Source organism: Nannospalax galili, unplaced genomic scaffold (assembly GCF_000622305.1).
Source record: "Nannospalax galili isolate Female #2095 unplaced genomic scaffold, S.galili_v1.0 scaffold57, whole genome shotgun sequence".
NCBI classification, from domain to species: domain Eukaryota; kingdom Metazoa; phylum Chordata; class Mammalia; order Rodentia; family Spalacidae; genus Nannospalax; species Nannospalax galili.
Window position 1 is genome coordinate 431,159 of NW_008340555.1, and position 26,691 is coordinate 457,849.

The 26,691-nt window shown below is 42.1% G+C and overlaps 1 protein-coding gene across 2 annotated transcripts; it reads right to left on the reverse strand.

Moving 5' to 3' along the window:
- Positions 1 to 11,266: 11,266 nt before the first annotated feature.
- On the reverse strand, positions 11,267 to 25,305 carry Ghitm (growth hormone inducible transmembrane protein). Of its 2 annotated transcripts, none has more exons than XM_008835596.3 (9): positions 25,182 to 25,305; positions 23,602 to 23,766; positions 22,651 to 22,750; positions 21,326 to 21,437; positions 20,618 to 20,759; positions 16,978 to 17,086; positions 15,124 to 15,312; positions 14,330 to 14,501; positions 11,267 to 12,857 (listed from the first exon to the last, which is right to left on the reverse strand). In XM_008835596.3, exons 2-9 carry the CDS (start codon positions 23,728 to 23,730, stop codon positions 12,773 to 12,775), a joined length of 1,038 nt encoding a protein of 345 aa, XP_008833818.1. In that variant the 5' UTR covers positions 23,731 to 23,766; positions 25,182 to 25,305; the 3' UTR covers positions 11,267 to 12,772. The 2 variants fall into 2 exon arrangements, with proteins under 2 accessions (XP_008833818.1, XP_008833819.1); XM_008835597.3 differs by lacking the exon at positions 25,182 to 25,305 and adding an exon at positions 24,722 to 24,980.
- Between the last annotated feature and the right edge of the window lie 1,386 nt (positions 25,306 to 26,691).

Below are 26,691 nucleotides of genomic sequence, written 5' to 3' on the forward strand. Positions count from 1 at the left end.
AAGCCGCGCGGGGGGGGGGGGGGGGGGGGGGGGGGGGGGGGGACTGGCTATTTGGGGGCAGTTCCTGACATGCTTACACATACAACTTCCACATTTGAAGGTTTTCCTGGGATTATATGTTTCAAGGGAAGGAATGGATTCCTATGTTGGAATTCTACCTGCTTTTTAAATGTTTACACATACAAAAACTATTACTGAAGTGATTTAGGCCTGCTGCAATTTAAATAGTACAGGGCATACAGTATAAACTTCAATCTCAGCCCCACTCCCCAGGGAAGATCACTGTTCTCAGATTTTCACTTGCTTTTAACATTTCAAAGATAACTGTCAACTTCTTACTTTAAAAAAGGAAGAAACACCTCTGGTTCTTCAGAATATTCAAGGTCTCATGTTAAGCTGAGAGAAGTGGAAATGAGAAGTCTGTTAATGGCAACACCTGTTAGTCTGAAGCATATGCAGTTTTAGTACCAAAAAAGAAATACTTGATTCTGAGTGTTTGAGTGCTTTCCAAAGGTGATTTTGAAAAGCTGGCATTCCTCCTGAGAAGCCTCTGGAGACACACCTAAGACAAGGGGGAATGTATAAGGGAGAATGTTTCAAGTCAAATTTGTCATTTCTAAGAGCAGGGAAGCGGCCTGAGGCATCCCCACCCTTTATTGTTTGTGCACTTTTTGGCCCATGTCCCACACTTTTGGCAGTGCCTCTTCCTTATAGCCCTCATGACTGATCAGAAATGACTCCTATTTGCTTGGCAAACTGCAGGACAGCCACTAATGGAGGGTGATGTCAGGTCCCAGGTGCTAGACCTTCCTTGTCTTGGATATCAATTCTCTTTCCACTTGAGGGAGGCAGGTGTTTTACTTTCACTAGGGGAAAGGAAAGTTTTCCTTCCCTTTGCAAAGTCATGGAGATTTCTCAACTGGAACGAGCTTTGTCAGACTCCAAAGCTGTGGATCTCTCCTGAGTTCTAGGGCTCATGAGCAGTGGGAAGCAGCCCAGCAAGATTGTTTCCCCAAATGTTGACAGATAACCTGAACTGAACTTCTTCATAAGCTGCAATCCAACTAGGTTTTGCCTGCTTGTCTGCTAACATCAAGGCTGGTATATGTGGTGATGGCAGGGGAGTGGCATGGGGAGGGTGTGCAGGTTGGGTGATTATACTGGTTAGTTTTTGTCAACTTGACACAAAATAGAAACATCTGGGAGATGGGCACCTCAGTTGATGAATTGTCTTCATCAGATTAGCCTGCGGGCATGTCTGTGGGGCATTGTCTTGATTGCTGGTTTATGTAGGAGGGGCCCACTGTGGGCATGGGCTACATAGGAGGGGTGGCTGAGCAGGAAGTAAGCTGGTGGTCCCCTATGGTCTCTGCTTCAGTTCTTGTCTTGCCGCCAGGTTCCTCCTGCTTGAGTTTCTTCCTGGATTCCCTTGATGAAGGACTGTACGGTAAGGTAAAGTAAACCATTTTCTTCCCAAGCTGCTTTTGGTCATGGTGTTTATCACATAAACAGAAAGCAAACTATAACAAGAATTGGTATCAAAATGGGATCTTGCTGTGATAGACTTGAACATATTTTTGGGAGGGATTGTGGAAGGATTTTGGAGCTTTTGGCTGGAAAAGCCATTGAGTACTCAGAGCTTAATGAACTGTTGTGGGAACTTGGAAGATAATGTTGACAGCATTGCAGACAGTGGAAGTATGGCTTATGAAGTTTCAGAGGGAAGTTTGAAAATGCCACAAAGATTCTATTGGGGCCATTTGTGTGATATTTTGACTTAAACATCTGTGGTTTCTGGTCAGGTGGGGCTGGAAATTTACCCGTGATTAATAAGAGACCAGTATTATTGAGGTAAAATCTCCTAGGAAGTATTTCCTTGGGGTCAGCACCCAGAAGCTGTGGTCTAGAGGGGGGCCAAGGCTGCGTCTCCGTTTTGGTGGCATGAAAGTTGCAGAATTAAAAGGGGCCATGGAGAGGTGAGGCTTGGCACCGTGAGAGGCCAGGAGAGGCCATTGGTAAAGGTGCAGTGGAGATCCTAGCATATTGGAGATGCCAGGATTGTGGGATGATCACCAAGGACAACAGTAAGTGTGGAGTGAAGCTGACTGACCCTACAAAAAAAGCTGTGTATGCTGTAGATGACAGAGTTGCAGAAGTGGAGCTGCCCAAGCCTTCTGGAGCCCAGAAATGGTGTGAGTTCCAGGTATCAGGCATTGAGCTACAAGATTTAGAGGTATACTACTGGACATTGGTTTTGCTTAAATGTGATTATTTTTAATGTCCTGGTAAGACATTATAAGAGGTATTTAGTTTATGATTTTTACATGAGCCCACGGTTAACAGACTGGCTTTCCAGTAGATGAATGCACTCCATGAGACATCTGGGGACAAAAACTCGACTTGATGGGGGGGGCGTTATGGAGGAGGTACAGATAGGGGAGGGGGGCTAAATATGATTAAGATGTATTATATGGAATGCACAAAAATTCAATAAAAAATAGAAAAAAAGACTTTGGGATTTTAAAATTTTTAAAATTTATTTATTTATTGGTCTTTTTGAGACAGGGTCTCCCTGAAGCCCCAGCTGTCCTGGAACTCACTATGTAGACCAGGCTGGCCTTGAACTCACAGAGATCTGCCTGCCTCTGCCTCCTGAGTACTGGGTTTAAAGGCATGTGCCACCACGCCTGGCTGGACTTGAACTTTTAAATCATTACAGTTGTGTGGTCCTGGCTTGCTGAGGCTGTCTGAGAGTGCCTGACTAGCCAGGACAAGTGTAGCTTTCACTCCTCATCAAAGAAGCTTCTTTTTACAACAGATGGAGACTATTACAGAGTCCCAGAACTTGTTAAACACAGGGAATAAGTGGCTTTGAGATGCTTAAACCTGAGTGACACATCTACAATGCAACCTCTACACAGAAGATGAATGCATCTCTCAACTCTCACCAGAGAAGTTTCCTTATGGAGCAGATGCTAATTAACATAGAATCCCACAATTGGCCAATGTACAAAGAATAAAAGGCTACAGAGTGCTTACCCTTGAACTGGACACCCATTTCAAACCTCTGCCTCAGAAGGCTCAGGGATCATTGTGGAAGAGGAGGCAGAGGACTGAAAGAGTGGGGGAAGGGGGATGACCACAAGGAAACAGTCTTTCAGACAGCTGGTCAGTTACTCATACGGCTCATAGCGATGGTAACAGCATGCTAGAGTCCTATGCAAGCTCAAACTGACAAAATCCCAGCATAGACATGGGGAAGTTGTTAAGAAATACCAACCCAACCTAAGGAACTCTTCGCAATTAATAGTTACTAGGAGGGGAAGAGACAGTGTCTTTCAGGGATGGTGGGCTCAGTGGATGAATCCACATAGAACATTTGGAAACATGAATCAGACTCTCTATATGTATGAGAATACATGAAATTGGGCAGGGGCAGCGGTGGGTGCAGATAAGGGAGAGGATTTAAATACCATCAATGATACTGTATCAAAATCACAAAAAAAATCAATAAAATAAAATTAAAAAATAATGGGAAATGAATGGATCCATAGTCAGCAAACTATGGCCCTTGATGCAAATCCAACTAGCTACTTGCTTTTGTGAATAAAATTTTATTGGAAAATTGTCATCTCCCCCCAAAATCATAATAAAAAATACTATTTATTTTTATTTTACGTTTGTTTTGCCTGCATGTAAATGCACCCATGTGTACAATGCCCACAGCGACCAGAGGAGGGTGTCAGATCCCCTGGAACTGGAGCTATTGATAGTTGTTAGCCGCCATGTGGATGCTGGGAACTGATCCTGAGTTCTTTGCAAGAGCAGTCAGTACTCTTAATCATGGAGCCATCTCTCAAGCCCCATAATCAGAATTTTTTAAAGACTGTAGGACTTTTAAAGTTGGACTATGTTTTATATTGTGATATTAACATGAGATCTTGGGGACAGAAGTTAAAAGGGTATGGCTTACAGTGACGTGTTTGTGTCAAGTGACGGGATCAGTTGTATTGGCTTTTTGTCAGCTTCACACAAACTAGTCACCTGGGAACAGGGAACTTCAACCGAAGACGTCCCTAGAGCACACTGGCTTGTGGCCATGTCTGTGAGGTAGTTTCTTAATTGCTAGGTGATGTGAGAGGGCCCAGTCCATTGTGGATGGGCTGGGCTGTATAAAAAAGATAACTGAACAAGCCAGGGGAAGCAAGCCAGTAAGCAGTGTTCTTCCATGGTCCCTGCTTCAGTTCCTGTCTCCAGGTTCCTGCCTCGACTTCCCCTCAGTAATGGACTGTGACCTTGGTGTTGCAAGATCAAATAAACACTTCTTCCCAAGTTGGTTTTGGCCAGAAGGCAAGCTAAGACAGGGGTGTTCCCTCAATCTCTGCCCTTGTTGACAGCCTGGCTTCTACTCTCATTGCTGCTGTGAATCTCCCTAGTGTTACATCTCCTGCCCCCAGATTATCCTCCCACAGTGTTGGCTCTGGGGCTCCCTTGCCTTCTTATGGACGCTGCAGCAGGCCTGGGGTTTCCTCCACCAGGAAAGTGCCTGAAAGTCTGTTCGCTACCAGGGCACAAGGGCTTACAGGAAGACGGAAAATATTATCTTGTTTTGCCTGCTCTTCCACAGCCACTCCAGGTTGGTATTCAAGCACCATGAAGCCAGTCTGTGTGCTCTGGATGGTTCTCTCTGGACCTTTTTGCCTTTTGTTCTCATTTGGTCATACCTACCTGAATTTCAGTTTGATGGACGTTGGGGGGAAGGGGTGTGTGTATGTACTCAGCATACTTGTGTGGTTTTGATCTCCCCAGCTCCTGTACATTTGTTAAAAGTACAAACTCTGCAAGATCCTGGCTTTAACTAGAGCTTTGCTACATTTTAGCTGACCTAAGTTGCTCAACTTTTTTGTGCTTCAGTTTCTTCTACGTAAAATAGCATCTAGAACTAGATAGGAACAGGCTATTGGATGGCAGTGTGTGTACTGTGTGTGTCATGGGAAAATAATTATTGTATATGATGTGGCAGATTCCCAGAAGGGAGGTGCATAAAATGTTTATTATCATAATTGAGCATAACAGCCATTAATGATTAAAGATTTTAGCATGCTCAGATAAAGTCATCTAGGCCCTGAAAATCTAGTGGAAACTGTACTTAATGCCTAAGCAAGATTCAGTATCAATATTAAAAAATTTTGGGGGAATATTCTGGTACCCCTAGTAAGTAGTCATATTTAGACTTCTAGCTCTGAAGAATTCTTTCACAGAATGGTAATGCAGGTTTTATTTATGACAACTTGTAATTATGGGGTACACAGTGATACTGTAATATGTAGTGTGGAATTAAATCAAGCTAATATATTGAGGGGCCTCAGTTTGGGGCCCAGTTGGAGAAGGTCTTGAGAAGCTGGGAGATCAAAGATGTGCAGAGTCCATGGCAAATGTGACATACTTCATTCTGGGCAAGAGCATGCATCCTTGTTCCCAAGAGCATTGTACAGAGAATCACACAAACATGGCTTCTTGCCAGAACTGGTTACATAAAAGAGTTATATGTTACATTTACAGCTTACTCATGGTTACCTGAACATCTGGTAGCAGCCGCCCTAACAAAGTCATTCTGGAATTCTATGTTGTCTAAATCTTTTATCTGGCCTAAATATCCACCATCTTTTTTCCTTGTCTATGTGTAATCCAGCCTGCATGATTTCAATCCTTCTTCCCAATTCCTGTCATCCCTGGTAACCTCAATTCACCACTCTGCTTTTGTGAATTGATGGATTCGGAGTCGACGTATGAGCCAATGTCATTTTTGGTTTTCTGTGCCTGGCTTATTTAACACCCAGGTCATTGCATTCAGTAGTTTTGCTTTCTTGAGGTTGAGTAGAATTATACTGCATATATATACCAGATATCCTTTATCCATTTTTCCATTGATGGACACCTAGGTTGATTCTGTACCTTGGCTACTGTGAATAGTGCTACAACCAACATAGTGTACAGGTATCTTTACAACCAACTCAATTCAAGTTCTTAAGATATAAATCCAGAAATGGGATGGCTCAATTTTCCTTTCCCAGTAACAACCTGTCTCTCAAAAGTACCCAATTCCTATTTGTGCTGATCTGATACTTCTTTAATGGAGACTTGTCTTTCTTGCTATAATTAGGATACAGAGAGAGGAGAGGAGAAAGAGAGGGGAGAGGGAGGGACAGAGGAAGGGAGGGAGGGGGAGAGATAGAGATATAGAGATGAGAGCTTAGGTCTCTGTAAGTTGTTATCAGGAGACTTACACAACTTCCACATGTGGATTTCAATGGAGAAAGTGAAGGACAAATAGATCAAGTGTCAGACCAGCAAGAAGGAGAGTTCAGAGCAGCAGGATGCCAAGCTTACTGCCCTTCCCAGTGCTTGGGGCTGAAGAACAGTAAGAAGGCTCAGGGTGGATTCTGCTTATTAGAGTTTGTTCTGTGCCTATTTGGCAGTAAGTTTCCCAGGAGAGGCGTCACCTTGCTTCCCTACCTCTAGCACCACCAGCTGACAGGTGGCTTGAGTGAAGCAGCTGGAGCCGGGCAGTCCTGGGGTAAAGTCAACCCAGCTGGAGAAGTCAAGGTCATTGTAGACAAGGTGTTGGGAGCTGAGGGACTGAGGGCTGAGTTCAGTACTGCAGGTTAGAGACATTTGGCTTCCCTAGGTCTTTTTCACTGGTTCCTAAGTCTGAGGCTTCCTGTATCGTTTCAGTGGTTTCCACTTTCCACAGACATTTTAAAATATTGCCTAGGAAGCTGGGTGTGGTGGCTTGCACCATTAATCTCAGCACTTGGGAGGGGAGGCAGATGGATCTCTATGAGGTCAAGGCCAACAAGGTCTATACAGTGAGTTCTAGCCAGCTGGGGCTCCAAGGAGCCCATCTGGGGGGGGGACCCAACCAACCAACCAACCAAAAAAGATACCCAGATCCCCATTTTCTTATCAAATGCTAATTTTGCCACTCAATTTACAAGTGAAAAACCTCATTACTGCAGTTTTAATGTTACATTTTTGTGTGAGCACATGCACACGTGTGTGTGCCATGTGCCAAGGTGCCTGTGTGGAGGTCACAGGACAGTTTGCTGGAGTTGGCTCTTTTTCTACCATATGAGTCCCATTGATCAAACTCAGGTCACCAGGCTCGGTGCCAGGCTCCTTTACCCACTGAGCCATCTTGCTAGCCCTCTCTGCAGCTTTATAGAAAGCATGTCTACTTAAAGAAGGCAGCTGATTATAGTGATGCCTTGAGACATCCAAGCTGGCATTACTGTGAGCAAAGTCTTTACACAGAATGTGGCCAGGGTCCTGCTGGTGGAGCTAAGTAGGTCACCACTCATGCTGCTGGCTGTGGAGACAGGGTCAGACTTTGCTCTTCTCACCAAAGTACTAACTCCTGTTGCAATTACTGTAGATAATCCTTTCTGTATGACATTGAGTCATTTAAGTGTTATTCCCCAGGATTTAACAATTAAGAGTGCCTAATAGATATACCAATCCTTTAGTGTGATTCTGAGTCACTTGTGCTGATCTCTGGTGACTCAAGGTGATGAGTGTTGTCAGGATTCTTTACCTCCAGTGAAGGTTTCTGCCACAAGCATGGTGTTTCAAGGTCGCCAAGGCCACCTGCCTTCTTGTGGCAGTACTGGGGGGTCTCATGGCTCCTGCTCATTAGATGCCAGCTTTAGACAGGTATGTTTCTGTCCACTCATACCTTTTTCTCTCCATAGTGGCACCAAGAGTTCCTTAAAGGTCTACTGGTTTGGTTTCTATTGATGTGATAAAAACACTTGGGCCAAAAGCAACTTGGGGAGGAATTGGTCTATTGCATCTTGTGCTTCCAAGTGGCAGTCCATCTTTGAGGGAAGCCAGGCAAGAACTCAGGACAGGAGCCTGGAGGCAGGAAATGAAGCACAAACCTCAGGGGAATGCTGCTTATCTGGCTTGCTCTTCTGGCCTGTGCTCAGCCTGCTTTCTTATACAACCCAAGACCACCTGCTCAGGGGTGTAAAATCCACAGTGGGCTGGGCCCTCCTACACCACTCATCAAGAAAATTCGTCACAGATATACCCACAGGCCAGTCCAAGAGAGGAAGTTCCCCAAGTGAGGTTCCCTCTCCCCTCATATGCCAAGCATAACTAGCAGATTTCATATTTTTTAAAATTTGTTTTTATGTGTAGGAGTGTATTGCCTGCACGTATGTGAGTGCACCCATGTCACACAATGCTGTGGAGGTCAGAAGAGGGCTTCGGATTCCCCTGGAACTTAAGTTAAGGATGGATCGTAGCTGCCATGTGGGTGCTGGGAATTGAACCCAGGTCCTCTGCAAGAGCAGTCGGTACTCTTAACCATTGAGCCATCTCTCCAGCTCAGATTTCATATTCTTGAAAACAGATCACATTAAACCAACTCAACTTCCATCATACTCCAGTCTCAGTCACTCTGCATCGCTGAGATCAGTCTATTCAATATGCTTTCAGCATGTAACTGGGCATGGCTAGTACTTTCTTGTGAAGATCTCTGAATCAGCACTCAGTTGCTAAGCATTTCAACAGTTCCCACTATTAAAACTCCTGAACTCTGGCTGTACAAACAAGCTGCTAACGATTCAGGAAGCAATTACTTTATTCATGAGTTTCTGGTGGGTCCAGCCAGTGTGATGCTTGTTATACAGGACAGGGTACTTGGATTTTCTCATTGAATGTCTACTAACCCCTCCCTTTTGAAATTGTGTGTGTGTGCGTTGCTCCTACTGCTGCATTATGTGGAAGTCAGAGGGACACCTTGCAGGGGTCATTTCTCTCCTTCCACCTTGTGAGTCCCTGGGATCCAACTCAGGTCGTCAGTCTCTGCACCATATGCCTTACCTGCTAAGCCATCTCACTGGTCTTTGTTAGATACGGGTAAAGGCAGCAATGAACAGATTTCTGCAGTGGCTGCAGTAGTTTACACTCCCATCAACAGTGTACAAGTTCTTTCCCTGCCTCCTTGAAAGCATATTATTTGTACTCTTATCTTGGCCATTCTGAATAGTGGTCACTGTGGCCCAAATCCCAATAGTTAGGAACTGGAATCAACAAGGATGTACATTAGTTGATGAATGGATAAGGAAAATATGGTACATAGACAAAGGCCACATGTTCTCTTATGTTAATCCTAGCTGTGAATCTTTTGTTTTGTATGTTTAACCTGGAGTGCATGTGGAAACCAGGAAACTAGAAATGAGTCCTTTGGGGTGGACACCTTCAGGATGGTAAAATAGAGGTAAAGTGAAAGTAGAGAGGGAGGAATACTGAGGGCAGGAAGGTTCAAGCCTGGAGTGGAGAATGAGGAACTGTGTTGGTGGAAGGCTTAATCAAATGAAGAGTACGTGAAAATGCTATGTGGAAACTTATGGTCTTCCAAGAAAAAATTGTTAAAGGAGAATGAACAGGTGACATGAAAGGAGGGGAGGGGGAATATTCAGGGTTCAAAGTTTAAGTGGGGATGGGGCATTGTGGAGAGGAGAGGGTAGGGAGATAGGTCAGCCCAAGCTAAAGGTTTACATAAGCCTTATGGAAACCCACCAGTTTGTGAGCTCACATACATACACAGTTTGAACAGAAGTATCTTGCATGGGTGGACAATGTTGTTTCCAGAAGGCATGGGCTATTAAATGAAACTCTCAGAGCCAGGCATGGGATACTTCCCTACAAGTTACTGGTCGGAGAGGCCCGAGAAGCCCCCAAAACATAAGGTGTGGTCATTGCACTTGGTTGCTCACCACAGCTAGCTGACAACCCTACTGCTGAAGACACCACTCACTTTGGATGCAGGACATAGAGAATTAACTTTGAAACGACCAGGAGATTTCTCTCCCTGTTGGCTAGTTTACATAGTACCAGTAGGTGCTATGCATGTTGCTTGGGGGCTGGGGGGTGGGAAGTAGGAGGATCAGTGGTTTTACCCTGCATGCTATAATAACCTGCTATCAAGATGTGCCCACTGGTGCAAAGTGGCATCATGGCTATGGGAAACCAAAAGGCGATGAGATATGAGACCTAATCCACAAGGTTTTTGTAGCTGGTGCTCTGAATCTGGTCACAATGGTAACGTGCGATCATGCTATTGTTTTGGTAAATGGTTATGCTGTCAAACTGCAATCTACATGTTTATACAAGGATCTGTGCTGCTCTCAACGTTGGTTATAGAAGCTTCTTTCATGACATGGCTGTTGCACAGCAACTGTGGTTACCAGCACAGTATCAAGCCAGTGCAAAACTCCAGGGGTCTCTCCCTTACAAGAGAAGTTGCTGATGCTGCCTAGGGAGTCACTCTCCTTTGGGGTGGATGACCATACACCCATATATAGGCAGGACTAACTGGATTCAGAGGATTAGTAATAAAAAAAAAAGGATATGAAGTTGAGGGGTAGCCTGGTTGGGAGAGTTGCAGTGGTGGATGGAAAATGATCAATATACATTGTGCAAATATATGTTTTCAAAGAGAATAAAAAAACACCCAAAGGGTAAGAGCTTTGCCACCAAGCCTGACAACCTAAGTATGTGGGCCCCTGTGGCACTTACTTGCCCTGCATCCTCCCAACCCCCCACACCCCAAAATAAAAACACAAAACCTTTCTAAGTAACCTTGTATGTTAACGGGAGCTGGGAAACCATTTTTTTCTTGTCATCATTTTAGAACTATTATCTAACAAATCACATTTTATATAACTTTTATGTTTCATAGTCTTTACTGTCTTAGCAATTAAAAGGAGATGCTGAGCCTGATGACTGGTCTGATCCCTGGGACCCACATGGTAGGAGAGATGGCAGGATTCCTCTGACCTCACATGCCTGCACCACATAGTAATAACAATAATAAAAAAACAAACAGGGCTGGAGAAATGCTTGAGCAGGAGAGAAATGCTTGAGCAGGAATGAGTGTACTCTGCTCTACGACAGGATGCAAGTCTTGTTCCCAGCACCCATGTTGGGCAGCTCACAACTGTAACCCCAGCCTGTAACCCTAGCTCCAGGAGATCCAATGGTTTTGGTCTCAAGCACCTGCATTCACATGCACATACCCACATACATATACATAATTAAAAATAAAGTCTTATAAAAAGCCCCACAAAAATCAAGATTCCTTGATTTTATCTACCTGATACTGCTGTTGCAATTATACCATTTTGTTGTGTGACACCATCTCAAACTAAAGAGCTTCCAGTTCTAAAATGTGACTAAAAACAGTAAGTCTTTAAGATTTCACTTTAAAACGACACTTTATGGAGACCAGGATAAAGTGGAGAAAGGAATCTGGCATTTACGTTTTTCACTTAGAGAAAAGTCAAACCACCAGCAGCTAAAACTTAACATGATGCCAGAGTCTGCACATTTCATCCCAAATCTATGGGGTGGATTTTGTCTTCAAATTACAGATGCAGAAACTGGGATGAACTGGTTAAGGGTCACTTGATTTTTTTCCAAGGTCACATGTGAAGTGAGTGGCAGGACTGAGTTAAGACCCACACAGAGGCATTAGCTTCAAGTCCTACCTACCACTGCACTGTGCTGCACAGTAGAAGCCTGAGTTGCTTTCTTGACCAAATCCCCAATGGACGTTTCAGGTAGAAAAAATACAGCAATCACCATCTTGCTAGAACTTCTATTATTTCAGAAATAAGGATCTTGTGTACACTGAGATGTTAAAATAGTTACTTCTGGCTTACTGTACAAATACTTCTTAAAAATACCAATCATGTAAATAATCAGTTACTTTCATTCACAGCAGACCTCCAAAAATAATCTGTGTCAAAAACTTACAAATGTCACAAGGAGAGAAAATGCTAAGGGGCCTAATGAAGAGCTACCTTTACACTCCATTCAAGTATTCCCTAAAGACAACTACACTCGCTCTGCCATCTCCTGCTCAGTCTGAGATGGAGTGCTGGAAGCCACCAGTTTAGAAGACACCTGCTTTCCAAATCTCAGCACGAGCCACAAACAGGCTTGCCTGACAGCTGCCAAAGCTCAGAGAAAAGGAGGCATGTGCTCAACCAGACATTCACAGACGTGCTGCCGTGTCACAAAATAAACATTCTTATGCTTTGAAGTACGCTATCCTGAGAATAGGTTTAAGGATATTTTGTTTTAGAAGACTCAGATAAATCTCATACATACATAATTGCAGTAAGAATGGCCCATCCTGACAGTGAGCAATCAGCACCAAGGCCAGTGAGCAGAGCAGAAGGACCCACCTGCACCTGTTTCGCAGACTAGTGGATCAACAGCGATCACCTGTGTGTTCATATCGCTGACCTCTGGCTTGCCACACTCACAACTATGTCCTAAGCATTCAGAATGACAGTACGCCACTTCTGACCTTTCTCTAAAATCACTTATGACATTACTTGCAATATTCCACAACCCCCCACAACTATGCAGACACAAATTTGCTAACGTTTACTTGCCCAATATCTGAAAAATACTTAAATTTTAACAAAAATCTTAGTTTCCACATTCATGAAAGCATTTTTAAGTTACTCAAACTTGACAGCCGGAAATGTATGTGCCTATTTGGAAGAGAACTATTGAATTTATTTTCTAAAAGAAAAGGCAGGCCTGAAGGGTCATATTACTGAAACATTTAAGCACAATGACAGGTTATTTTCTAAACCTTAAGAAAAGCTGCCCTCAAACTGAAACGACTATCTGCCCTTATCACAACAAGAGATGTATCCGATGAGCAGCATAGCCAAAAGCGGTCACTTCATTTCTTTCTGTTGTTTCCAGTTGCTAGCATGGTTGCAACTCGCATAAATATATTTAATGTATCCATGTAGATTCCCAACATCCTAGAAAACAAAATCATGCCCATTATATAAGATGCAATTCTAATAATAAAGACAATCTATTTTTTAACACAAACAGAAAATAACACTCATTATTTTTCCCAGCTTTAGTAAATGGAAATTAAAAATACAAAGTTTAAGTGCCAGCTAAGGTCACAAAGCAGAAAACTGTCATGGTTTTCCTTCTGAAAGCCTCATCTTTTAAGGTGCAAGGCAAATTTTAAAAGCATTATTCTATTTTCTGTCATGCCATGAGTATTACGTCTTTCATAAAACCCTGGGTGTTAGACAATGGAATAGTCAAAACAAACAAAAAAAAACACACCTTTACAAAAACTTGCAAGACAGAGTCTGGCATTTTCAAATATAATATCTACTTCAGTGGCTTAAAGAAAGGTCCTTCAAAACTGTAATCATTACCGCAATATTTTAAAATCTATTACATTGTTTTATTTTTAGGTAAAAGAAAACATATTACTTAAACATGTTGACAGATACTGCTGGTCTAGACAAAAAACTTGGGCAGAATCCAAGAAAAGAGAAAGAACATTATTAACAAATACACTGAAAAATGGTTAATTTTTAGAACTGGCCTTTCTTCCGGCTGCTAAATACTTTAAGTTAATTATGTCCATTTCCAACAAATGGTACTTGTAACTGAATACCTAAATATTGCAATTAGTTACAATATAACCAATTTCTTTTTGATACAGCGTTCACTAAATAGGAGGCAAAGGAGGAGCAAAATCTGACACAGTTTGAATTGCAACCGCCCATAAGACATGCTTGAAGTTCTAACTTTGGTCCTGTGTGACCTTATTTGGAAATATGGTCTTTGAAGATATAATTACGACATTATTAGGATGAAGTCATTGGAGTAGGGTATGCACAGTGCCCTTATTTTAAAAAAAGGAAAGACATACCCAGGGAGAATGGCAGGTGAAGAGGGAGGCAGAATCTACAAGCCAATGATGGGCAGCAGTGACAAGAAGCTAAGAGAGACATGGGACAAATGCTCCTGAGAGCCCTCAAAGTTCTCAAGCCCCAACACCTTGAGTTAGTGCTCCTGGACTCCCTGACACCTCGGGTTAGTGCTCCTGGACTCCTGAACTTTGAGAGCGAATGTAGGTCACTACACATGTAGGCAATACACTCAGACACACAAAATAAAAATAAATATTAAAAAAAGTTAACCAAATGAGAAATTTTTATGATGTCAAATTATAAAATTTACTCAAATTAGCATGCATTTTAAAGACAATTTTAAACATGCCCCCTAATAATTTACGGTACCTGAGTACATTAGAATGCAGAACTAAGTAAGAAGCACAGTGGCTTACCCAGGGAGGATAGATGGAATGTTAAGCCATCTATCCTGATGAATATGGTGGCAGCCTACACAGTAAACAGAACAAAGCTGAGCATGCTAGCAAACATGCCCATGTAACACAGCACTGGCAGGAAGGATTACTTACGAGTTGATGGGATCGTACTTCTGAACTCCATACACTGGTGTTATTTCTGCACGCCTGATTACTTTCTGAGTATCATACAGAAGGAACATGCTGAAAAGAACTAATCCTCCATACATGGCCACCGAGTACAGAGTAGCACCAGCCACAGTGGAAGGTGGGAGAAACATAGACCCTGAAATCAAAACAAGAAAAATCAGGACTTATTTTCTTTTAATTAAAAAAAAGGGATTTCCTCTAACTGGGTTTATAATTTACACGATGTAAAACTCTCTGTGCAGGTGATATCTGAGTATGTGTTTATCTGATTTTATTGCTATCGGGTCAAGGCCCTGGTAGTCATTCCTCCAGTGGTTTGCTTGCCCATATTATGGAAAGGCAACAGCCATTTTCAAGCCCTCTTGATCATTTCAGAGGTATTTAGTAAAAAGAATAATAGTTAACCAAATGCTGGGGCTGGAGAGATGGCTCAGTGGTTAAGAGCACTGGCTGCTCTTTCAGAAGACCCAGGTTTGATTCCCAGCATCCACATGGCGGCTGACAACTGTCCATAACTCCAGTACCAGGGGATCCAATGTCCTCTTCTGACCTCTGTGGTCACTGCACGTGTAGGCAATACACTCAGACACACCAAATAAAAACAAATATTAAAAAAAAGTTAACCAAATGAGAAACTTTTATGATGTCAAATTATAAAATTTACTCAAATTAGCATGCATTTTTAAACATGCCCCCTAATGATTTACGGTACCTGAGTACATAAGAATGCAGAACTAAGTAAGAAGCACAGCGCTTACCCAGGGAGGACACAAAGACAAGGCCCAGGCCCACTCCTAAGGGTGCTCCCATGTTCAGAAACTTCTCACTGGGTGCACACATGGCTACTGTAGAGAGGCCTCCCACAATGCCAGCGGTGTACCATGCAGCTCTGAGGAGAAGAGGCCCCCCTAAGATGGTCAGAGGAGCCACCACTGCACCCATCACACCTGAGGAAAGAGTAAGGGCTTATTAAATATGTACTAAATAGACAAAGATGCCACAGTGAAGGTCATCCCAACACTCTACTTATGTTAAACAATGTACAGTAAATTCTACCTTGATACCACCCACCCTATTGTCCTAACTATACAACCAAAACCTCTGGCTATCCAAATTCTGTCACATGAACACCACTGTTAAAATTCAAACACAAATACTAACCTATATTATTAGTGACTTTGTAAAATTCTATATAGCTCAGCATTTGAATCTGAGACCACCTCTAGTTTTCACAATTATACAAGAGAGAACTGATAGAAAATTAAATAGCTAAAGGTCAAACCTACCACTGTCAAAAGGGAAGAAAGGAAAAGTGTACAATGATAAATGTAGGAGCTTCCAGGACAGATACTGGTAATAGAGAAAGCTATCACAGCTTATAAAAAGTAACTTTAGCTGTCAGATATTACAGAAATAATGTAAAGGCCGCACATCCTTTTTTTCTCATGGTAACTGGGGATCAACCCAGTGCCTTGTGCAGGATGCTTGGCGAGCCTTCTACCATCGAGCTACATCCCCGGCCTGTTTTTTTATTTTGAGATAGTCTTGCTATGTTACCTAGGCTGGCCTTGAACTTACTTTGTCGTCCACACTGACCTTAAACTTCCAACCCTTCTGTCTCAGCCTCCTGGGTAGCTGATATCCTAGGCCTCTGCCAGCAGATATGGCTCTGTTCTCACTTTCAATTAATCATTATGTGTGTGTGTGTGTGTGTGTGTGTGTGCGTGTGTGTGTGTGAGAGAGAGAGAGTGAGAGAGATGTTGGGGGTGGTCACGCCATGGCATGTGTATGTGGCGGTCAGAGGAAAATTTTGCAGAATCAATTTTCTTCTACCTTTACACGGGATTAGGGGATTAAATACATATCAGCAAGATAGTACAGCAAGCACCTTTGTCTGAGTCATCTTGCTGGCCTCTTGGCTCTTTAACTGTTCACCATATAGCACAACCACAGCTCTCTTCATCCTGACTTTCAATACTAGTGTCTCTTGTACAGGACTAACATTTGTATAGCAAGTAACAAGGTACACTGGATTTCATGAAGTGTAATTTAGAATATTTTGTTCTAGGGAGAATACTGGGTAAAATTCTTTACATATGACATTTCTATTAAATTTCCTCCATCAGTTTTGCAACTGGCAGGAAAGTTTAAAACTTTCCCTACCCTCAAGAGTCCGCCCCCTCCCCCTTCTTCTTTTCTTCAGAAATCAAGCAAAGTAACTTTCAAGTAAGAGGCATCACACTATAAATCCTCCTGGTACTGGACAAAGCACTAGGAGACAGTTTCAATACTAGAGATGTTCAATCTTAGTATCAGCCCTTCAAAGCAAAGGTCTGGCACTAATGCAACAGCAATGATTGCATAAAACTGTGTTTTCTAAATGTGAGGATTCACAAGTCATTTTCAACTTTGAAGAGCCACTAAAAAAGGTCAATATAAGCCAGATGTGTCAAGGGACTAAGGCAGGAAGATAGCAAGTTGGAGAACAGCTTGGGATTATATAGCAGGACCCTGTCTAAAATAATGAACAAAATTAACCAAACGGAACAAATAGCAAACAGGAAAGTGTGTAACTTCAAGGTCGTTTGTTAACAATTTGAAACAAAACATACCAGAATGCAGCATCCAAGCAAGATGCTTTGGGCCTGGACTCTCATCATAAGGTATTGACTGGACCATCATCCCAGCTCCAATCATGGCTGCAAAGGTTGCACCAATTGTCTGAAAGACACACATTAAGAAAAATAGATTCTTAAAGTAGAAAACCCACAAGTTCCAAGCACCAACTCACTCCTAAAATACCAGTTTTGAAAAGATGAAGGATAATAAACTGAATCGCATATGTTTCTAGTACATTTAAGGCACTGGGATGATGTCAATTCTGGCTGCATCAGCAAGAGTGCCCTCTACTGCCTTACAGGTGCAGAGCTTTTCATCTTCTAGCAATTTTATTCTTGGAGACAGAGATGAAACAAAGTCCTGGGAGAAATCTTAAGATAATTATTGTTTAAAATACAAACTGATACAACCCCAAAAGTTTATAAATTTAAAATCAGTCACGATCTAATTTAAAAAAAGTGTATGTGGCCTTGAATTCCTCATTTGCTATTCAAAAACCCCCAAACCAAAACATAAACATTACTTCTAGCACATGGAAAGACTTGAGAACACCTACATTTCTGTGTCCAGGTTTGTGGCTGACCTGGTCCACATCCTTTTCTTTGCCTACCTTAGGTTTCCAAGGTTGTGACATTTAAATACTGTGCTTGAAAAGAGCATATAGAATGGAAAGCAGTGATAATACTCAAGAAAACTAAGGCAGAGGTTGCTAACTGTTGCAGCCTTAGGACCAGGCAGCAGACATTCTCTGGTCAACTACTCTTAAAAACAAGTTGGTTTTCCATGCCAAGAATCCCCAACATGGCTTACCAAGCCTCCTCCACTCATCTCTATTTGTTTGACCCACTGGCATCAGAATGTTCAACTTGACGTAAAGCATGGATGCCCACATGTACATATCATACACACACACAATAAAAAGATAAAAACAACCCTCCTTGCTATAATGACTTACAAAGCTTGTCTCAGAAGCTTTTTCTGGTAGATGCTTTGCCCACAAGAAGCGGCAGCTGTTTCTCCTGTTCTGAAGCATGAGACGAACTCTGCCTTCCTGCCTTTCTATCTGTACCATCCCCAAAAGTTCCATCTTCATTTCTGGAGCATCTGTCTGGCTTTCCCAACTATTTTTCTTCTTCTTGATTTTTTTGAGACAGAGTCTCTCTGTAGCCCCAGCAGGCCTGGAACCCATCATACAGACCAGGCTGGTCTCAATCTCAAAGTGATCTGCCTCTGCCTCTACCTCCCAATTGCTGGCATTAAAGGTGTGCGCCACCACACCTGACACCAACTATGTTTCTTTATTATTCTTAATAGTAGAGGAGAGTGGTCTTTTGCCACATTGAGGCTATGGTCCTCATTACAAAACATCTTTGCAGTTTTGGGACCTTATTTTAAGGCTTGAAATTTATGTACATTTGAATCTTTCATTATACTGTCCTGTTTGTTTGATTACACTATAAATCTTTTAGAATTATTTGCCTCTGATTCAAACTGACTTTCCAGTGAGTACTCGCCTTGCTTTATTCTTTACCTTCATGAACTGCTAGTCTGGGAAATTCAAGACACCCATCTATGAGCACAGTTCCTGGACTGTAATTCTAAATAATGCTCCTCATAGAAAACACAGTGTAGTGGAAACACCATTGACTTGACAGTAAAGCACTGTACATGGCTTTCTTGTCTCTCTGCTCGCCAACCTCACACTCATTGCTGTGGTTCATATTATCCGTCATTTCAGACCTCACAAGGCACAGCTGGTCTACCTCCTTCATGCCTCTTCCACATTCATTCTTAATACCCAAACAGAAATCACATGTTTTTTGCCATTCCAATTTCTTCACTGGTCTGTGCAGGTATTTCATTTTGGTTTAAAAATTAAACATATCCTTCTAAAGCTAACCATGTCTTCAGACCTCAAACACATGAAATGTCCCTCTAATGGGGTTGTTAGCCAGTTTTAGAACTCAGTTTTCCTAGATGTTCTCCTTAATCAGGCTGTTTGGTAAAACTGGACAATGTTCTCTTCCAAAATAAGACGTTAGATACCAACATAGGACTGTCTGTATTTAAGCTGACTTTCCACTTTCTACTTCTTAATGCACATCCCATACTGTTCACTCTAGATATCTTCTACCAGACAGCAGGAAAACAGGGCCCACACCTGAAATCACACTGTGTTAGCAGGCAAAATAAACAAGTATTCAAGAAATAATCATTGATGGGAGGGAACTCATGTGTGGTACTGTAAATACAGCCAAAGACACATGGCTGGAGAGGTCATAGATATTAGAGAAAATCCCAAGGCTGTGACAACCCTAGACAAATGTAATTTCTGAGTATGTGCTAAATATGGATCCTTACATTTACAGGCACCCCTCACCAAAGATGCTTCTTTTGCAACAAACGGAGCCTATTACAGAGTTCCACTACTGGTCAAACACAGAGATTAAGTGTCTCTGAAGTGCCCAACTCTAAGTGACACATCTACAATGGAACACTTAAGTCTCATAGAACACAGTGAAACAAGAGGTAGAGAGAATACTAATGCATCTCATCAACTCCCTCAGGCAACAGAGGGCAATGCACACAAAGGGGCACAAATGGGCAAATTATAGGGTGTGGGTCCCTGGACAGGACTCCTGTATTAAACTTTACCCACCCAGGACTCAGGGACCATTGTGGAAGAGGGGGCAGAAAGACTGTTAACAAGTCAGAGGAGGAGGTGTGTGACTATATGGAAACAATTTTATAGGCTCCAGGGGCCTTGCTCATATGAACCTACAGCAATGGTGACACCATGCACAAACCCATGCAAACTCAAGACAAAAACCCAGTGTAGAACTGGGGAAATGGGCAGCAGGCCCCAATCTTAGTCAAAGAACTACTGGCAGCTGATTACTGGCTGGGTGAGGAAGAGCTGACCTTTAAGGGAGTGACTCTAGACAGGCTGACTAAATCCCAGTGATGAACTTGCATTGAGGAATGTCTGGTTTACTAACTTGACTTGACAGGCCTTAACGTAAATGACAGAATGCAAGAATGTACGAAATCCAGTGTGGGGGGAAGGGAGGGTGCCAATGGGGAAGGGGGTATAAAGATGATTAAGATGTTGTATATGAATTACACAAAAATTCAATAAAAATACACACAAAAAAGAGAGAAATGGTCATCGAATAGAAAACCTTACATAAGGGCAAGAAGCCGAGGAGTAACAGGAATAGCACCAGGATAGACTGCTTTGGGTCTGGGACAGGCATTTTCTACTGATTTGCAAGGTAGTTTTGCATGTATTTTGTAGTAATGTACCAAACAGAGATTGCTTGTTATTTGCTGCTAGATAAGAAGGTTGGTCCTAAATTTCATTTCTAACACCTTTGGTCCTATTAAAATATACATTCGACAAAGAACACAGTATTCTTCCATTATATCTCTTCTCCCTTCCTCCCAATATATGTCATCAAATATTTTTTCTTCTTAGTACCAGGGACTGAGGCTAGGGCTCAACACATGCTAGGCAATTTCTTTACCACTGATGTATATTCTGGGCCCTATTAAATCTTTTGATATTTACACAAAAAGGAAACAAACACCCAGCACCACCTCCCCCACAAAAATGGCAAGTAACTGACTTACCACCCAAGAGCCTCTCATCATGAAGTTCATGAGAACGGGTGTTCTGGTTACTGCCAAGGCAGACAAAGCTGTTAAACCAATACTTCCTGCTAAGTACATGTAAGTAGAATGAATTCTATCCTTCACATACTGAGGCCAAATTCTGTAAGAAACATGACAGGGTTAAATTATAGAATGATGGGTATTAATTCTGCTTAAATCATTCATTAGCTAATGACCTTGGGATATATCACTTTAATGTTCTCAATCTTATTTCTTTTGTCATGGAAATAATTATGTACATCTTGGAGTTTGCTATAAAGATTAAGTGACAAAGCCTATGCATTTCATGCATGTAAAAATCAACAATTTTCTTCTTGCTTGAATACACAGCCTTGGTAAAAGATGTTTACTTAAGGGCCAGGCATGGTGATGCATGTCTTTAATCCCAGCACTTGGGAGGCAGAGACAGGACGATCTCTGAGTTCGAGACCAGCCTGGTCTACATAGCGAGTTCTAGGCTAGTTTATTTAGGCTCAAATAAATCTACACCAACGAGACAAGAAGAGATGCACTATATATTCTACAATTCACAAATGAAGACTAGACAGGATGCTCCAAAAGTGACTACAAACTAAAGAATGGAAAAAACCTAAACCAAAAATGAATAAACAATAATAAACCCTTAGTTTGAAGAAAGGGTTTTGGAACTGAGAACAATTTACTTACACAGCCTTTTCAATAGCTCCAATCTCATTAGACATTCCCAAGCCATAGTAGCACAGTGCTCCAAGACCAGCAGCAGCTCCTCCAGCAACAAACCACCTTCCCATCTGATCAACTGCAAAACAGAGGAAACTCAGGCTGGAATTGGCACATTTCATGTTGGCGATAAGGATTTAAGATATTTATGAGGAGATCAAATCATAGACCATGTTTCTTCACAGTAGTCAGATGGGGGGCACAGAGATGTCCTCAACATTAGGAAACCAGAAGAAATTGACTCTCCTTAAACAAAGGTGCAATAATCACTTCAAAAAATAAAGGACCAGCTTGGCATGGTGATACACAGCTGTAATGCTAGTACTTGAGAGACTGATGTACAAAATCTGAGATTAGCCTGAACTACACAACAAGACCATGTCTCAAAGTAAATGAATAAATAAAAATAAAATAAATGTTAACAGCCATTCCATCCTGTGCCTAAAGTGGTACTAACCAAGATGAAGCTTTATATGAGTTAAGACAGAGACTGGTACTCATTAAGAACATCTTACTCCCCTTCAATCTAAATTTGTTCACAAAGAATGTTACTGGGAATTTCATGATTTGTTCTCTGTGGTCAACTCTGTAATCAAAAAGAAGTGCAGTGGGTGATACTGATTAGGACTCTCCCCCACCATAATACACTGGCATTTCCCAAGACTGTTAAGGAGCAGTAATGTTTTCTAAATAGCATCGGGAAGATTAACAGTCTGGTTTCAGATTCTGCAAATGCTGAACTCCAAACTATGAATCAAAATGACTTCATTAAGATAATGCTCTTTGTATGGTGGAGCACATCTTTAAATCCCAGCACTCAGGAGGCAAAGGCAGACAGATCTCTAAGAGATCAGGGCCAGCCTGGTATACATAGGGAGTTCCAGTCTAAAGGAGGCTTCAGGGAGACACTGTCTTAAAACAAAGCAAATAAAAAAGGTGAAACAAACTAGGAAGCACTGAACCCAGTGCAAAGTACCAGTCTTTTTTCAGGTTATCAGATCCCTGAGAATAGAAATGTAGTCTTTATTCCAGAAAAGACATATATACACTTGAAAACATTTTTTAGGAAGCTGTTTATGGCCTTTTTAAAACATCCATGGGTCAGGTGTAATGGCACACATGTATTTGGAAGGGAGAGGCAGGTGGATCTTTGTGAAATCAAGGCCAGTATGGTCTATGAATGAAGTTCTAGGCTAGCCAGGGATGCATAGTGAGATCCTGCCTCAAAAACAAAACAAAACAAAAACAAAACACACACATACACACTTTAAACACTGAAGACTTTCACCTACTTTTGAATATTTTTTCCATGGATGGCTCCAAAGCTGCCTCTTTCAGGTCTTGGACAGTTTTCCCACGGCGGATCCCAACTCTTGTCTTGGTGGCATATTCCTGATACATACACAGAGACATTTACCATTCAGACCGACAGCATGGCTGAGCTGCATCCCCAGGCTTTACAGACTTCTTAAAGTTCAATAAACTCAATCAAGATCTCTTGAACATGAAGCCAAAGGAAGACAAGTCTTTTCCAGTGGTAGAAGAGTTAAACTTAAGAGGTAAAATGCTGCCTCCTTCTGGCTACTGTATAGTCTCTTAATTACATTACACTCAATAACTTGCATTCCTCCTCATTTAAAAACTAGAAGACAAATCTGTTCGTGGGCCATGGTGGTATTTGTGCGTGATCTCAGAACCTGAGAGCAGGAGGCAGGACCACCAGCTGGAAAGTAATCTTTTCTATAGAGTAATACCCTGTCTCAAAAGAAAAAGGTGTTTGTTGCCAAAGGAAATGAGCCTTTCTCTCTAACCTGACAGATTTTCTCATTCTTTAAGCAAAAGCTGAAACAGTATCTTTAGTAACTCTGTTGGCCAACTGGTAGTATCTATGGGTTCTTAAGCATTTGACTATTGGTCCCATGCCCAAGCTTTGTGTTGTACCATGTGACTCAATTCCTCCATGTTTACTCTCAATTTTCTGAGTGAGAAAACCCAAGAACTACAAGTTAAACAGTTATAAGAACTCTCTCACTTGTGATAAGGAGGGATCAGATTGATGGGAAGAAAGCTGACTAGAGACTACTGTTACAGTTTTAGCAAACCACTGTATTTCAGGCAGCAAACTTTGCCACTGCCAGGTAGAAAAACCCAGACTGTAATCCCGCGCCCCCAATCCCTCCTAAATGCAGAAATCAAACTGGGCAGAGGTGGGCACAATATAAAATCTTTCCAATTATCCTTACCCTGCTGGGTGTTAAGAGCCACTGATTCTTCGTGATGGAATTCTTCACAACTGGGGAGGCCTTGGTGAAAGTGGGGTGGAAAACCCTAGAAGGTAGTGTCCGGAGACACACAAACCTGGCAGCTAACATGGTGATGTACCGGGTTTGCTAAGCAGATCTGAAATGCTGGTTAGAAAGAAAAAACAAACAAGCAAACTAAAAACCAAACCCCTTAATTAAGGGCAAGGCATACAGTAGTCAGAGAATAGAACAAATTAAGTTTCAGTAGAAAAAACTGGAATAAAGTGATGTCTTTTATTTTCAATTTTGAATCCTGGTTTGAACCTCTACTTCATGAAACTCATCTGGCAGGACCCAGTTTGGGATAGAGTTACATGTAACACAATGTTACATGTGACATAACTAAAGGGTCTGACAGCTTTTACAATTTTGATTTCGACTTTAAGATTTATACTGTCATTCAATAAGAAAAGTTAATAAGAAAAGCACAGGAAAAATGTCAGCCCACGAAGAGATGAACAACCATTCAAGGTTACACTGTACAAGGCCAAATGCCATCAACAGAGATGAAACATGTAAGTTTCAAGTAAATAGGTCAAGTATTACTTCCATTTAAGATAAGACAGTGACATTAACGTTAACTTACTCCATAACTACATAAAGGACAATCTAAGAAAACAACTGACCAATAAAGTTTCTCTAATGTTAGATTTCTTCAGTGGTGTCCTCAGTAGAAAAGCATATTAAAATTGGAATTGTCTCAATTCCAAGAAGATTGTATCAGATAAATGGTTAAGCGATTGTCTTTCTATAAAACCGAAAGCACATCTGTATCAACGATTTGTGATGAATTTTCTAGGCAAGTGACTACCTCCTGAACCCATCATCTCCATTGTAATATAAAAAAAACTGATCAAAACAGTGTTTTGATGACAGTGCCTTGGGACTCTGAAATCGCCCAAGATTTAATTTAAAATGTAGATCTCCAGGAATGGGACCAGAAATGAGCTTTAATTAGGACCCCTAAAGCTAAGCACTCTTGTATCAAAATACTTGCGTGTCCTTCCCCAGGAACTAAGAAGCGCAGATAAGTCTGGGCATCTGACCTTGGGGAACATACCGAGAGCCCTTCTGGTACTTTCATGCCATTACATCATCTTATCCTGTAGCTTTCTCAGCCTATCGACCCAGGACGTCCAGGTCAGAGTGGTCTCTGTGTCGCCTAACACGCAAGGCGATTATCTGCCACATTCAGGAAGCGAGTCTGGACCTCTAAAACCGGTACCCGGCTAGCTCGGAATCAGCTTCTGCCGACTCCTCCATAGCGCTTTCGTGCTCACTCTGCTCGGGCCGGTCCTTCTCCAGCCCACTGGCCTCGATGAGAGCAGGGCAGCAAGCCCCCAGCCTCCCGGTCAACGCACCGCCCACACCGGCCTCACCCGGGGCGGCGCTTCCCAACTGCGCAACTCAGCAGGCCCCAGTCCGAGGGGCGCAGGCGAGCGCGGCCTTCCACCCAGCCCCACGGCCGGCCTCACTGGGCCCCGCCGCCCGCAGGTTCTCAGCCGTCCCGAGGGACGTACCTCAGCTCCGGGGCCCTCCACCACGAAGCTCCCTTCGCGGCTTCAGAAACCGCGAAGGCGCAACCTCCCTCTATCCACTTCTCACGGCGACCGCCCGCCTCACTGCGTGACGCAACATCCGGACGAAAGGTAAATAGTACAAACAGCCAATCAGGAGCAGGTCTCTGACGGAAGGGCGGGCACAGCGGGGACGGCGGGGCTTTGGCCCTTGGGGGCGGGACCAAGGTTGGAGGTTTGTGGTCGGAACGTCACAGTCAGCGTCCATTTTGGGTGAGGGCTGAGAAGCCGCCACAGCCATCTTAGCTCTGGGCAACGTTGCTGCCTGCTTGGTTTAGAATCTTTCACTCTAGGCAGATACAAGTTAGAAATTCGGAGAAGAGTGTTACAATTGAAAGTACTTGTTGCTGACGGCCATGAAAACAGTCTTACCAAATGTGGCAGTTTTTGAGCTGAGCCATCCCGAAATGGGTTGACATTAAAATTTGGCGAAAGCTAGAGTTTTTTTTTTTGGTTTTTTTTTTTGTTTTTTTTTTTTTTTGTTTTGTTTTGTTTTTTCTTGTTGCCTTGTGACTTCTCCATGGTATTTTTTTGTAGCTTCAGTCCATACCTGTGTAATAGAGCGTGTACAAGCCGCTCTACCTGTTACCCAAGAGTTTTTGTGAGCACTATTAAAATGCTTTGGTGGGGAGTAATTAACGTAAGGGCCGTTTTTTTTGTATAAAGGAGGGAGGTTTTTTTGTTTTGTTTTGTTTTTTCTTGTTGCCTTGTGACTTCTCCATGGTATTTTTTTGTAGCTTCAGTCCATACCTGTGTAATAGAGCGTGTACAAGCCGCTCTACCTGTTACCCAAGAGTTTTTGTGAGCACTATTAAAATGCTTTGGTGGGGAGTAATTAACGTAAGGGCCGTTTTTTTTGTATAAAGGAGGGAGGTTTTTTTCTTTCTTTTTTCTGTTCCATTTTTTTTCACTATTGCTCTATTTGTTAAACAAATGCTTACTGGGAGTTTACTTTGAACCAAGCACTGTGGTAGGGATGACTAGTAATTAAAACATGTTTTAAGGCATTTACTTTCTGGTAGAGACAGAAAATACAGAAATATAATGTTAGATGGTGATAAGAAAAAGGGTAAACCCCTAGAGGTCTGCTACTTTAAATAGGATAATTAATAACATGTGAAATTTATGAACCTTTATTATCTCTTAAGCAAATTTTAATTGTGATTTATGATCATCTACCCAAGTAATCTTGACAAACATAATGATCTGCTCTTTATATGGGTAATAAAACAGTGTGACAGCAAAGGAATTCTTATCTCTTGCAAATGGCAGGAAAACTCAAGAAAAATCTGTCACTGAGGACACTGAATAGATAGAGCATGAGCAATTTAATCTTGCTTTAGATCTTCACACGGTTTGATAAGCTAACAAACAGGATCTCTGTTTAAGTTCTTTAACTGATAATCTTTTTCTTACAGCTTTTGTTATCAACAGAGAAGGGATTTGCAACACA

What these genes read in the sequence shown, in the direction of transcription:
- Ghitm (XM_008835596.3), bottom strand. Translation starts at nt 23,730, where the DNA reads ATGTTAGCTGCCAGGTTTGTGTGTCTCCGGACACTACCTTCTAGGGTT. An exon ending in GGCTCTTAACACCCAGCAGG is followed by an intron (nt 22,751 to 23,601) that starts GTAAGGATAATT and finishes TGTATGTATCAG; the next exon opens with GAATATGCCACCAAGACAAG. An exon ending in CATGGAAAAAATATTCAAAA is followed by an intron (nt 21,438 to 22,650) that starts GTAGGTGAAAGT and finishes TCTGTTTTGCAG; the next exon opens with TTGATCAGATGGGAAGGTGG.